The 13,860-nt window shown below is 43.9% G+C and overlaps 1 protein-coding gene across 11 annotated transcripts in view; it reads left to right on the top strand.

The window, feature by feature from the left end:
* Positions 1 to 31: 31 nt before the first annotated feature.
* LOC115179770 (secretory phospholipase A2 receptor) overlaps positions 32 to 13,860 on the top strand; it is a 26,401-nt gene continuing 12,572 nt past the window's right edge. For all 11 annotated transcript variants that reach the window (XM_029741513.1, XM_029741512.1, XM_029741510.1 and 8 more), the window contains exons 1-11: positions 32 to 405; positions 1,817 to 2,188; positions 6,127 to 6,300; positions 6,445 to 6,609; positions 6,892 to 7,005; positions 7,772 to 7,924; positions 10,720 to 10,914; positions 11,116 to 11,273; positions 11,497 to 11,607; positions 13,200 to 13,312; positions 13,442 to 13,614. In XM_029741513.1, the coding sequence (XP_029597373.1) occupies positions 138 to 405; positions 1,817 to 2,188; positions 6,127 to 6,300; positions 6,445 to 6,609; positions 6,892 to 7,005; positions 7,772 to 7,924; positions 10,720 to 10,914; positions 11,116 to 11,273; positions 11,497 to 11,607; positions 13,200 to 13,312; positions 13,442 to 13,614 (1,996 nt within the window). In that variant the 5' untranslated portion in view covers positions 32 to 137. The remainder of the gene's footprint in view (positions 406 to 1,816; positions 2,189 to 6,126; positions 6,301 to 6,444; positions 6,610 to 6,891; positions 7,006 to 7,771; positions 7,925 to 10,719; positions 10,915 to 11,115; positions 11,274 to 11,496; positions 11,608 to 13,199; positions 13,313 to 13,441; positions 13,615 to 13,860) is intronic.

The following is a 13,860-nucleotide window of genomic DNA, read 5'->3' as shown; positions in this document are numbered from 1 at the left end:
TATTGTCGGCCAGTGTAAATTATGTAAGCCTATTGTCGAGTATTATTTGAAATAGACTATCGATGTTCTTCTAAAACGTGTGTAAAAACCATAAAAGCCGACCCCCGCCCAAAAATGGTCTAGAAGAAATGTAGGCTATGCTTCCTTTACTACCCCGCAGAGACCTTGGGGCCGTGACGTTGCGATTACCCAAACTTTCAGAAAGTTCTTCAGGAGAAAAACAACCACGGAACTGTTGCCTTTTTATCCCGCAACTTGTCGTCGAAATGAGAATATATTTATCACGCTGTACAGAATCTTTAGGAGTGCTCTTGTTAATCTGTGCAATAGTGTTTGTGAACAACTGCGACTGTGTGACTGAAGACGATGTGGTGTTGGAGAAAAAAGATCTTTCCGAACTCTACAGTAAGTTCAGCTCAGACTGCATCGAACATCAACATGTGTCCACTAGTAACCTACTATCCAGGTTGTTTTTATAGAATTAGAAATGATAGGTCAGTCATGCAAGTCAGGACAAGAAAGTCTACAATAAGAAAAACTCTCGATTGTTTCCCTGTGTATGCAAGTGTGGTATACAGTATGTGTAGGCTACAGCGCTGCGCCGCTGGATGCATGGCGAGATGCGTTGTATTATCCTCGGTTTCGATTATGGAAAAATACAATAAACAATATAAGAAAAGGTAGTTCAATTGTTGTGTAATCTGGACTGGAAGTACTGCAAAATGATTTCGTAATAAGAACACGTTGTCCATATTATGCATGATCAATTAATGCATTGACTCATCAAGTGACCATCAGGCTTCTGAATCAGATTGGACAAGTCAGAGAGAATAAAACATCAACATTGATGCAGTTATGGGTAGAGGGACGGACAGATTCGGGTCAGGTAAAGGTAACCATGGATAGACTGTTTGCACAGTATAGCGACTGTAGGCTGCAGAGTGTAGGTTTCCCTGGTGTAAACAGGAAATAGCTCAAATTGGGTCATGAAATGATGCACAAAAAAAGGAATGACAGGACACACATTTTAACTAGGCTCACATACACACACACACAGAGAGAGAGAAACAGGCTCAGACATGTTGTTTGATTGGGTCTCCAGTCTCATTGAATTTGAAATGTTTATCGGATATGACAATCTAGGCTAGTAGTAATGTTGTTATTGTAATGTTATTATGCATATGACTAATAATACATTTTAGCAGCCTATAAACATTCACGCTTGTTTCAGACATGTGTATAGGAGAATGACATGGACGGGCCCTGAACATTAAACAGTTCGGAACAGTTTCGGCTGTTCGTGCACACGAAACATTTACTCGAGGCAAGCCGAAGTTCGGAGCCGAAGTCTACGCCTCTTCATCGGTCAATGTGCAGCAGTAGGGATTCTTCAATAAAGTGTTTGCTGCCATTCATCAATAGATTACTCGTATTCGTGCCATTTTTTTACTTGAGAAATACTGCACCAAACAACTTAGTTAGATTTAAAATCGCGCAACTAAGATCTCGGCAAAAACGTCAAAATTAACGACAGATATCTTTGACTGTTTTGAGGAAGTGTATCCTGGCTACGGCTTCTCAAGATGGACAAACAGTACTTTTTCTCGTTTTTCAAGCAAAGGTCTTTTAAGAGAGTATGCGAGCACACGTTCGGTCCAGCAGAACCGAAGCATATGGAAGCCTTAAGACAGGTCCTTTTAGTGCACAAACACCAATATTAGTGTCGTAGAGAGAGCATAGTAGAGTTTACAGTAGAATATGCTATTATTCTTCACCACTACCCTACATTTTCATCCATCAATCCCTCTATTCCCAGACAAGGGTATGTTCATCTTGGAGAGTACCCAGTTGAAGCGCTGCATCTCCTCTAACCTGGTCCTGGAGAGCTGTGAGAGGCCCACCCGCCATATGCTGTGGAAGTGGGTGTCTCGCCACCGTCTCTTCAATCTGGGTAGCAGCCTCTGTCTGGGCCTGAACATCAGCGACTCCACCCAGCCCCTGGACACCTTCGAGTGTGACTCACCCCTCCGGACCCTGTGGTGGAGGTGCAATGGGAACACGTTGTACGGGGCGTCCCAGCTGAAGCTGTCCGTGGCTGGACGCCTGGTGGTGGTCAAGAGGTCCAGTTATCATCAGTGGAGGAGGTATTCAACACCGGGGGAGGGGCCATGTGCCTATCCTTATGAGGGTAAGTAGTAAACATTAGTGATGCGCGGGTCAGCTGTTTGTTCACCTGCACCCGTCCGCAATTGATAACAACCCATTCGTAACCACCCGACCCTAACCCACAATATTGAAAATGCGCTGTACAGTCAGAGAAGGTGGAACGATTTTTTTGATGGGCCTTTTTAGATAGGCATATGTTACTGCTTATAATTTCCTTCAATTTTGGTAGACTATTTGTCAGTAACGAACTTGTCTGTAATTAGATACGTGCAGCTTCTCTTCTTTCATTACTTGTTGCCCTAGAAGACTAAATAAACCCTTGCTCATCAGAATAATGTCATACATTTATAGAATAAATGCTTCAATGTAGTTGACATCGATAAAGTTTGTTTTCTCTGTTCTCTTTCGTTCCTGCTTCTCTTGGACAGCAAAGACATTTAGGGACCGGGGAGATAATGCAATTTGCAGAATTTCTAAATTAAATCAGTTTGACCGGTTTTAAGAAAATGAAAAGCTGTTAAAATGACCTAACATGTTTTTGATAAGATTTCAGTTAGTTTTGGATGCATATTCTATGTGGTTGAAATACTATCAGCTTTCATTATGCTGATAAAGATAGCACCTTTACAGACGGTTCCTAACCACACATTAATTCTCTCAAGATGCAGAATGAAATAAATCATATTTCTCCACTCCTGTTTACATTTGGTGTTAGGGCTGAGAATTGCCAGGGACCTCACAATACGCTATTATCAAATCAAATCCAATTTTACTTGGCACCTGCGCTGAATACAACAGGTGTACGCGTTACCGTGAAATGCTTACTTACAAGCCCTTAACCAACAATGCAGTTAAAGAAATAGAGTTAAGAAAATATTTACTAAATAAACTAAAGTAAAACATTTGATAAAAAGTAACACAATATAACAACAACAAGACTATATACAGCGGGTGCCGCTACCGAGTCAATGCACAGGGGTAATTTTTACATCCAGGTAGGGGTAAAGTGACTATGCATATATAATAAACAGCGAGTAGCAGCAGTGTAAAAACAAAGGGGGGGGGGGGGGGGGTGTAAATAGTCCGGGTGGCCATTTGATTAATTGTTCAGCAGTCTTATGAATTGGGGGTAGAAGCTGTTAAGGAGCCTTTTGGACCTAGACTTGGCGCTCCGGTAGCAGAGAGAACAGTCTATGACTAGGGATACTGGAGTCTTTGAATTTTTTGGGGGCCTTCCGCTGACACCGCCTAGTATATAGGTCCTGGATGGCAGGAAATTTGGCCCCAGTGATGTACTAGACTGTACGCACTACCCTTTGTAGCGCCTTACGGTCGGATGCCGAGCAGTTGCCATACCAGGCAGGGATGCAACCAGTCAGGATGCTCTCGATGGTGCAGCTGTAGAATTATTTGAGGGGGAAAAGGTGTTGTCGTGCACTCTTCACGATTGTCTTGGTGTGTTTGGACCATGATAGGTTGTTGGTGATGTGGACACCAAGGAACTTGAAACTCTCGACCCGCTCCACTACAGCGCCGTCGATGTTAATGCGGGCCTGTTCAGCCCTCCTTTTCCTGTAGTCCACACTCAGCTCCTTTGTCTTGCTCACATTGAGGGAGAGGTTGTTGTCCTGGCACCACACTGCCAGGTCTCTGACCTCCTCGATACTTACGTGCCGATACGACATGTATTGAGATTCTCACGGTTCTATATGTATTGAGATTCTCACGGTTCTATATGTATTGAGATTCTCACGGTTCTATATGTATTGAGATTCTCACGGTTCTATATGTATTGAGACTCTCACGGTTCTATACGTATTGAGATTCTCACGGTTCTATATGTATTGAGATTCTCACGGTTCTATATGTATTGAGATTCTCACGGTTCTATACGTATTGAGATTCTCACGGTTCTATACTTATTGAGATTCTCACGGTTCTATATGTATTGAGATTCTCACGGTTCTATATGTATTGAGATTCTCATGGTTCTATATGTATTGAGATCTCACGGTTCTATATGTATTGAGATTCTCACGGTTCTATACGTATTGAGATTCTCACGGTTCTATATGTATTGAGATCTCACGGTTCTATATGTATTGAGATTCTCACGGTTCTATATGTATTGAGATTCTCACGGTTCTATATGTATTGAGATTCTCACGGTTCTATACGTATTGAGATTCTCACGGTTCTATATGTATTGAGATCTCACGGTTCTATATGTATTGAGATTCTCACGGTTCTATATGTATCGAGATTCTCACGGTTCTATACGTATCGAGATTCTCACGGTTCTATATGTATTGAGATTCTCACGGTTCTATACGTATTGAGATTCTCACGGGTTTCTATATGTATTGAGATCTCCACGGTTCTATATGTATGAGATTCTCACGGTTCTATATGTATTGAGATTCTACGGTTCTATATGTATTGAGATTCTCATGGTTCTATATGCTCACGGTTCTATATGTATTGAGATCTCAGGTAGATTCTCACGGTTCTATATGTATTGAGATTTTTCCCTCACGGTTCTATATTGTATTGAGATTCTCACGGTTCTATATATTGAGATGTCTCACGGTTTATACGTATTGAGATTCTCACGCGTTCTATATGGTATTGAGATCTCACGGTTCTATATGTATTGAGATTCTCACGGTTCTATATGTATTGAGATTCTCACGGTTCTATACGTATCGAGATTCTCACGGTTCTATATGTATTGAGATTCTCACGGTTCTATACGTATTGAGATTCTCACGGTTCTATATGTATTGAGATTCTCATGGTTCTATATGTATTGAGATTCTCACGGTTCTATATGTATTGAGATTCTCACGGTTCTATATGTATTGAGATTCTCACGGTTCTATACGTATTGAGATTCTCACGGTTCTATATGTATTGAGATTCTCACGGTTCTATACGTATTGAGATTCTCACGGTTCTATATGTATTGCGGTTCAATTCTGTGATTTTATTGCGATTCAATGTAAAAAGAATATTGCTTACGATACAATATATCGTCAAAAATAGTATCCCGATATGTAACTGTATGGATTTTTTCTCCCAATCACTATCGGTGTATCTTTTTACTGCAATAAATAATACATTTTGCAGAAGTTAATATTATTAGGGTATATGACATGTTCTAGACCTACAATCAGTGTGCAGAGTTCAGTTTAGCTACTATTACATTTAACCCATCTGAACAGTACAGTTCCCTTGACGTGCCATATTGAAGTCCCTGTCTTGTGACTTAAATTTGTGTAGAGCCTCACAATCATCCCACATAACATAGCCAGCACTGTTATTATCCTCTTTTACCACTTCACCAAAACTTTCCCAAACATTAGACTACTGTTCTGGCCCTCCCTTCTAGTTAATTTGAACTCTCCATTTTGCTGATTTTTTCTTACTGAATTAAACTCCGACATTGTTCCAAAAAGCATTTGGCAATTGGTGTGTATTTGGCGCCCTACGGTTAGGCCCTAATGTTTAGGCTTAGGCTAGCCTACGCACTAACGCGAGACAAAACAAAATAAAATAAAAACCTCATTGTAGCCTATACATATGAATTGCATAAGAAGGATACATTTCTGGATTTTTAATGCATAGTTTTCTCTTTATTCAGCCCGCCATCCACCCGTCCTTCATCCACACAATATTTCATGACACTAAACCCACCCGCCCTGCGCATATAACCGCAGGGGGCTGCGGGTTATGAGTCAACCCGCGCATCACTAGCATACCTAGTATATTATAGTAGTGACATGTACTGACTGACCTCTTTCTACACAGACAGTTTCATTGAGACACAGTTGGTTTGATATTAATGAAGCCATGCAAATGCCAATCATCACTTACATAAGAAAGCGAACAGACTGGCTCACTATATGACCGTGAAAATGAGCCCAAAGAAGGGGCTAATGACAATGTCTTTCTCTGTAGAGATCCACACGCTGTTGGGTAATGCCCACGGCATGCCTTGTGCCCTGCCGTTCAAATACAACAACAAGTGGTACTCGGAGTGCACGGCAGAGGGGCGCGAGGACCACCATCGCTGGTGTGCCACCACCAGTCGATACGACCAGGATGAGAAATGGGGCTTCTGTCCCAGTCAAGGTGATGCACACTCATACATATGCATGCACACACACACACACACACACACAACAGTATTGTTGTACAGTGTGAGTTTGATCGAATTTCTTTGAAACAAAATAACCGTGATAATATTCAAATGTCTGTCTTTGTCTCTGCCTTCAGAGTTGGGCTGCGATACGTTCTGGGACTCGAACCAGGAGAGCCGTGCGTGTTACCAGTTCAACCTGTACACCATCCTGACGTGGAGCCAGGCCTACTCCTCCTGCCTGGCCCAGGGAGGAAGTCTACTCAGCATCACTGACCTCACTGAACAGATGTACATCAGAGGTAGGACAACTCGTCTCTTGAACTATTTTATCACTGTATTTAATAGTTCTATTTGAAAATGTAAAACTGTATTTGAACTTTTAGTCAGGAAAGGAGAGAAGGTGGGTGGTTTGGTCTGAGCTACACATACTGTATCAACTCTATAAACTATAAACTCTTGGGTGCGGTATTATGCCTCGAAACGGACTTGTGTTCATAGTTTTGCTTATTCAGGTTGGTGAAAGGACAAGACGTTTTGCCCAGAGTTAGTGGTGTTCATGTGTTTGGTTCTGTGTCTTTCAGAGCGGTTGGCTGACGTGGGGGTGATGGTGTGGATCGGACTGAACCACCTGAGTGAGAGAACAGGGTGGCAGTGGTCTGATGGAGCTCCTCTAGCCTTGGTCAACTTCACCTCAGGTAAGAGAGTTGGGCTGCTCTCCAACCTTTTCACTCCCACTCCAAGGCCCAGATTCCTTCTTTAAGATGTGAATGAACAGCATTGGCGTTAGTAATAATATGTAATAGTTTCATGTAGCCCTCTGAAGTGGAGTTTCTGGCCGTTCTGGCCAGTCCATTTGGATCTCAGCGGTGTGAATCAAGAAGTTCCTGCTGGAGCCTCCCGGGTGGCGCAGTGGTCTAAGGCATCGCTGTGCCACCAGAGAATCTGGGTTCGAGCCCAGGCTCTGTCGCAGCCGGCCGCGACCGGGAGGACCATGGGGCGGTGCACAATTGGCCCAGCGTCCTCCAGGTTGGGGAGGGTTTGGCCGGCAGGGATATCCTTGTCTCATCGTGCACTAGCGACTCCTGTGGCGGCCCGGGCGTAGTGCATGCTGACCAGGTCGCTAGGTGTACGGTGTTTCCTCCGACACATTGGTGCGGCTGTCTTCTGGGTTGGATGTGCGTTGTGTCAAGAAGCAGTGCGGCTTGGTTGGGTTGTGTTTCGGAGGAAGCATGGCTCTCGACCTTCGCCTCTCCCGAGTCCGTACGGGAGTTGCAGTGATGAGACAAGACTGTAACTACTACCAATTGGATACCACGAAATTAGGGGTAAAAAATAAAAATATTTTAAAAAAGAACTTCCTGCTGTAGCAGTGGTGGGAGCCAGAAATGTGTGTTTGAAACTAGGCCAACGTTTCTCCCTTTCTACCTGTAACTCACCGTAACCCGTGTTGGTCTCTCCCAGGCCTATCATCCAGCCCTCTGCAGGACAACAGGCAGTGTGGAGTGTATAACTCAGCCTCGGGGGGGCACCAGTGGCAGAGTCTGTCCTGTGAGTCTGCTCTACCCTACATCTGTAAGAAGACCCCCAATGACACCAGGAGAGCTGAGCCTCTAGGTAAGACGTCAGTGGTCCTAAATGTTTCATATTGTGGCCCTAACCTGGTCCCATATCTGTTTGTGCAAAACAGTGTTTGTCATGACAATGAGTGACAGAGAGTTGGCGTGATAGCACAAACAGACTGGCGCTCAGTCTATTGTTGCCTTAGTGCTCAGCCATTGTACTACAATAAATTATTAATAATCTGCACTGTAACGGAAAACTGTAAATTATACGGTAATTTGGGGTATTTTCAACAGTAAAATACTCTGAAATGTTTTACTGCAGCATACTGTAAATGATGGTGCATTGTGTGAAAATGTTGTGGGCGGGGCATAGAATTGCTGTATTTCGAATGGCACTGTAATTCCTACCCACAGAATACGGTACCGTACCTAAACTTTGGAGCGCCAAAAACCTTTTGACCACTAGTGGGTGCATGGTATTGTTGTTTCTGGCTAATTAACATATTTTGAGGCGTGCCTTGTAATAGGCTATATTTGTTGCACCTGGAAGTGAGAATGTTGTAGCAGTTTAACTCCTATGTTGTTATAGTGCCCCACAGTAGGGGACAGTAGGGGACAGATACAGTAGGGGACAGATTGGAGTGGCAGCAAGTCTTGAACCTTGTCCTGTTGGTCTGTTTTGCACTGTAGTCGCTGCCGGTTTGGAAGCCTTTGTCAAGGCCTCTAGAAGTGTAAGTGACATAAAAATGTACATACATTTACATTTACGTCATTTAGCAGACGCTCTTATCAAGAGCGACTTACAAATTGTTGCATTCACCTATGATATCCAGTGGAACAACCACTTTACAATAGTACATCTATATCTTTTTTTTTCGGGGGGGGCTTAGAAGGATTACTTTATCCTATCCCAGGTATTCCTTAAAGAGGTGGGGTTTCAGGTGTCTCCGGAAGGTGGTGATTGACTCCGCTGTCCTGGCGTCGTGAGGGAGCTTGTTCCACCATTGGGGTGCCAGAGTAGCGAACAGTTTTGACTGTTACAGCCCTGTTATAGCCTAGCGGGGAAGGAGCTGAGGTCAAGAGTTCATGTTCCAGGTGGAACCCAGCTGTTAGCTGAAGCTCCTCTCCCATTCCACCCGCCGAATCATTTCTGTCTGGCTCGAGAGCCGTCTGGTGAATTATCCACCTGTAATGTTCCAAAACACCAAATATAAATGAATATACTGTAATGTGTAAACACTTTACTTAGCAGCCAACCTGCTTGCTAATGTAAAGTACTGTGAAATAGAAACCCCTCCCCTCAATGAAATTCATTAATTCATCCATTCATTAATTCATCCATTCATTAATTCATTAATTCATTCAGATTACAGTAGCATTCACTTTATTTTTACAGTATGTTATTGCACAGTACTTGCTTTGATACCGTATTTATATTACAGTAGGTGTACTGTTATATGAAGTACAGAATTTGACTTGCCACCGAGTTGCCTGTAAGGTACTGTCAGATTCACAGTAACCCCTTTACATTGTAATTTATAGGAAGTGATTACATGTAAACACTGATAAAATGGTCTGTCTGGGTCTAGGGCATAGGGAATTATTAATGTGCGTCCCAAATAGCACCCTATTCCCTATATAGTGTACTACTTTTGACCAGGGCTCATAGGGTTCTGGTCAAAAGTAGAGCATTATGTAGACAATAGGGTGCTATTTGGGACTTATGCACAGAGTTTGGTTGTGTTTGGTACTTGAATCAGCTGTCTCTGTCTGGCTCAAGAGGGCTTGGTGAGCAATCCCATTTGTCATATTCTTATACACAGTCTCCAACTAGTACTTGTTAACAGTTCTGAACAGCCCTTTCTAATAGGTCAAACTGCATAACCATGAGCAACGTTTGGCTGTTTGTTTTGGTTGATACGCATGACTCAGTTGTTTCTGTCTGGCTCGAGAGCCGTCTGGTGAATTATCCACCTGTAATGTTCCAAAACTATGTTCTCTCCAACAAGAACTGTTGAGTGGTACTGAAAAACCTTCCCTAACAGGTCAGCATTTGGGCACAACTCGGTTGTTTTTTCCTGATAGTGTTCTTGTTATTTATTCCAGTTCTAGTAGAAGTCTTGTTATTTATTCCGGTGACAGTAGAAGTTCTGAGTCACTCCAGTGAGTAATGTTGTTTTGAATGATTCTACGGATGGAATGGGAGAGGAGCTTCAGCTAACAGCTCAACAGCTGGGTTCCACCTGGAACATGAACTCTTGACCTCGGCTCCTTCCCCTCTAGGCTATAACAGGGCTGTAACAGAAAACATATGTTGTTTACGATTCAGTAGACACGACACTGGACATTTTTTTAAATGGAGAATGTGTGTTCTCATTTGACAAGTTCAAGTAGTACACCTCCATTTGAGAATGTTTCCACCTAGCAACGAACTTCCGTTTACAGCTTTCTTTCATTTATAATTCTCCAGAGTGATGAATGATACTTGGAAGAGTGGCAATGGGAGATTACTCGTTTGTGTGTATGCATTGATATGTAGTCTACGTGTGCTTTTAAAAAAAATGGATATAGTTCTGTCTTTGAGCTGTTCTTGTCTATTGATGTTCTGTATTATGTCATTCTGTATTATGTTTCATGTTTTGTGTGGACCCCAGGAAGAGTAGCTGCTGCTTTTGCAACAGCTAATGGGGATTCTAATAAAATACCAAATATCAAATACTTGGACTACCAAATACTTGGACTTTTTCTCTCTTTGCCCCTGAATCTTAGAATGACAGGTGCCAATGTTTTTGTGCTGAATTGGACTGTTACCTCTTGTCTCTTTTCCTCTCCGTCACCCGCCCCCAGATAACTGGCTGCACTACCGCACGGTGTGTTCTGAGGGCTGGCTGGCCCACAACCGTTACTGCTACAAAGCCCTGGCTGAGGCTGAGGCAGGGAGCTGGGAGGACTCCTCCGCTGCCTGTAACTCCGTAGGGGCCAACCTCACCAGCCTACACTCTCTATCTGAGGTAGAGCTGCTGCTGGGCCTGCTGGCTAACGGTGAGCCTGGATCCGGGGTTCTATAGTCTAGTATGGACGTTAGTTACTTTATGTGGTGGATGGTGGGGTTCTATGTTCTGGGATAGTGTGGACATCATAAAGGATCATCTTTGTCTTTCCGGTAGTTGTTTTTGAAATGTTGACAAATCAACTAAGTATGTTGTGTATGTGTGTATATTTACGTGTATGTGTGTACTGTAGTCTCAGGGTCTGGCTCAGAGGTGTGGATCGGCCTGATAAAGAAGCTATCGTCTTCAGCTGTAGAGTGGTCTGACGGCTCCCCAGTCGACCTCACTCTCTGGCACGGGCACCATCCTAAACATAGCAACAGTCAGCTCTGTGCCAAGACGGACGTAAAGGTACAGCCAACTGAATCCTTTTCACTGGTGACTACAGTCTGTGGTTGGCTCATCGTCTTTATTTGAATGAATATAGTAAATGACTCAAATGTGTGTGTGTGTGTGTGTGTGTGTGTGTGTGTGTGTGTGTGTGTGTGTGTGTGTGTGTGTGTGTGTGTGTGTGTGTGTGTGTGTGTGTGTGTGTGTGTGTGTGTGTGTGTGCGTGTGTGTGTGTTCGTCCTAGGAAGGGAACTGGCTGTTGGCACCATGCGATGAGAAGCTCCCTGCAGTGTGTAGGAGAGCAGGACTACTACCCCTACACCCCACTGGAACATGGGACGAGGGCTGTCCTGAGGTAGGCACACACACACACACACACACACATACACACACACACACACACGCACACACACACACCCAGAGGATCTGATAAGAAACCCTACAACTTATCATCGTTGCATATGTCCTAGCCCTGAGCAGAAGAATGCTATAGCTGCCATATCCACGGAAGGTGAAATTGAAATTCAACATAGCGCTCTTATCATTCTTAACTCAACTGTTTCCAGAAGAACCTATTTCATGGCACCATGCATTGTTGATTCCATACATCCTTTGTCAGACGGATGTTCTGTGGAGTGGTGCTGACGTTGAGCAGTGTGGTCAGAATAGTGGCGTTCTACATACCCAGGCACGCATTACCGTTACAGTGAAAGATCCTGGTTGGGTTCAGATCCCGGGTTAGGGCGAGTCTGCTCTGCATTCAGTACAATGAGCTGATTCAACAGCTAGATGACGTATTGTCTGACTGTCACGTGGAGCTGTGACCTCTGTTTACGAGGACATGAGCGGATTGACTCGTAAGGGCCGTTTCACTGTTTCACCATGTCCTAAAACGGACAGGAAATAGCCCTGGAGGAGCAGTATCAATGGACACAAAAAAAACGTGGGACTTCACAGAATAAAGACTTTTTTCAGTGACTGTATTGGGTTGTTTTCAGGCCGTGTTGTTTAATTCACACAGTCACCCCTAGCTGTGTTGATTGATAACGGCCTCAGTTGGAAAGGGATTTGAATCTCCTTCTTCGCGGAGGAACTAGTGGACATTCCTTCCTCACGCACATGTCGGCAAGTGTTGGCTGCCGTTGGTCATCAAGTGTGTATGGGGAGGTGGGAGTGAAACGTAGGACACTCGTCAAAACACCACTACTTCCTGTCCCTAAGACACTTCCCAAAAGTCCCCCTCAAGCCCCCTCCAGTCCTAACAGATGGGCCCAGTCATAGCCCTAACCCCCCCACCGCCCCGTTCCCCTAACCCCAATCCTCCACGTGTGTTTGCTTGTATTAGCCACTGCCGTCTACTGCTAATTCCAAACTATGCGGCTCTTACTGCCAGAATGTTTGGAGTGTAACACAATCCAGTCAGCTTGGCCGGCTCTCCTGAGCTTGTTGCTATTCTTGTACACTGGCCCAAACTCTTTTCAGGTGTCTGAGTGAAGTAATGTGTGAGTCTGGCTCCCACCTCAAGTCTACCTCCTCCAGTATATTCAGCGCATTGTCTCGGCTGTTCTCACTCTTGCATGGTGTCTGCAGTAGAAACATTCACGCATATAATGTTTATTTTTATTTTTATTCATTTAATCTAACTGAGATACAGATGTAGGATCTTAATTTGATCACTCGTTTTTGTCCCTTCAAATGTACCTGCACAGCAGGAAATGCAAACTTGTAGTGTGTTTGAGGTGAAAAAAGGTTTCTGAAGTTCGTAATTTCCACTTTAATTTCAGACTTTACTTGCCTTAACAAAAAAATGGATCAACCCCTACAAACAATGTCTATTGATTATAATCCACATAATAATTCACATTTCCTGCTGCTGTGCATGATTATTTTCCTACTGTAGCAAACTGGCTCAAATTAACATCCTACATCTGTATGTCTTCCCGGCAGGATTGGATGCGGAAGGGCCACTCTTGCTACATGGTGACGAGCCATGAGCAGAGCTATGAAGACGCTGTCAAGGGTTACTACTGCAAGGCTCCTCTGGTCACAGTGGAAAACAGGTCTGATTTCTGACTCAGACTTCTCATCTTAATCATTTATTACACACTGCACCACAAATGGGAACTCCCATATTTCATAGTGACAAGAATACATTGTTATGAATGATTGTTGATTTCTCTCCGTGGCAGGTTTGAGCAGGCCTTTCTGAACAGCTTGGTAAATGAGATGGGAACCAACGGTAGGGTATATTACTGGACGGCCCTACAGGACCAGGGTAACCATGGAGAGTACAGCTGGCTGGGGGGACACAACGGATCCACCCTACCTCTGCTCTATACAAACTGGAACAGGCATCAGCCAGGTAGGGAAGGGAGACGTGGTGGTGTGGGCTGAGCAGAGAAACAAATCTGACCTTGGATCAGTGGACAGAGACGAACTTCAACCTACTCAATGTCAATCAACAATAGCCTCCCTGGTAAACACTACTGTTTTGTCGTAGTGGATCGAGGGATTTATGAGAACTAGGATGTTCCCTCTATTCGCACTCCACTGTCAACAGTCTTCCCTCTCTTCCCCGCTGGCATGTAGTCTCGATCACACAGACCTG

The sequence above is a fragment of the Salmo trutta genome, chromosome 39 (genome assembly GCF_901001165.1).
Source record: "Salmo trutta chromosome 39, fSalTru1.1, whole genome shotgun sequence".
Taxonomy (NCBI): Eukaryota; Metazoa; Chordata; class Actinopteri; order Salmoniformes; family Salmonidae; genus Salmo; species Salmo trutta.
The sequence above is the reverse complement of the archived record's forward strand: the minus strand, read 5'-3'. Positions and strand labels throughout refer to the sequence as shown.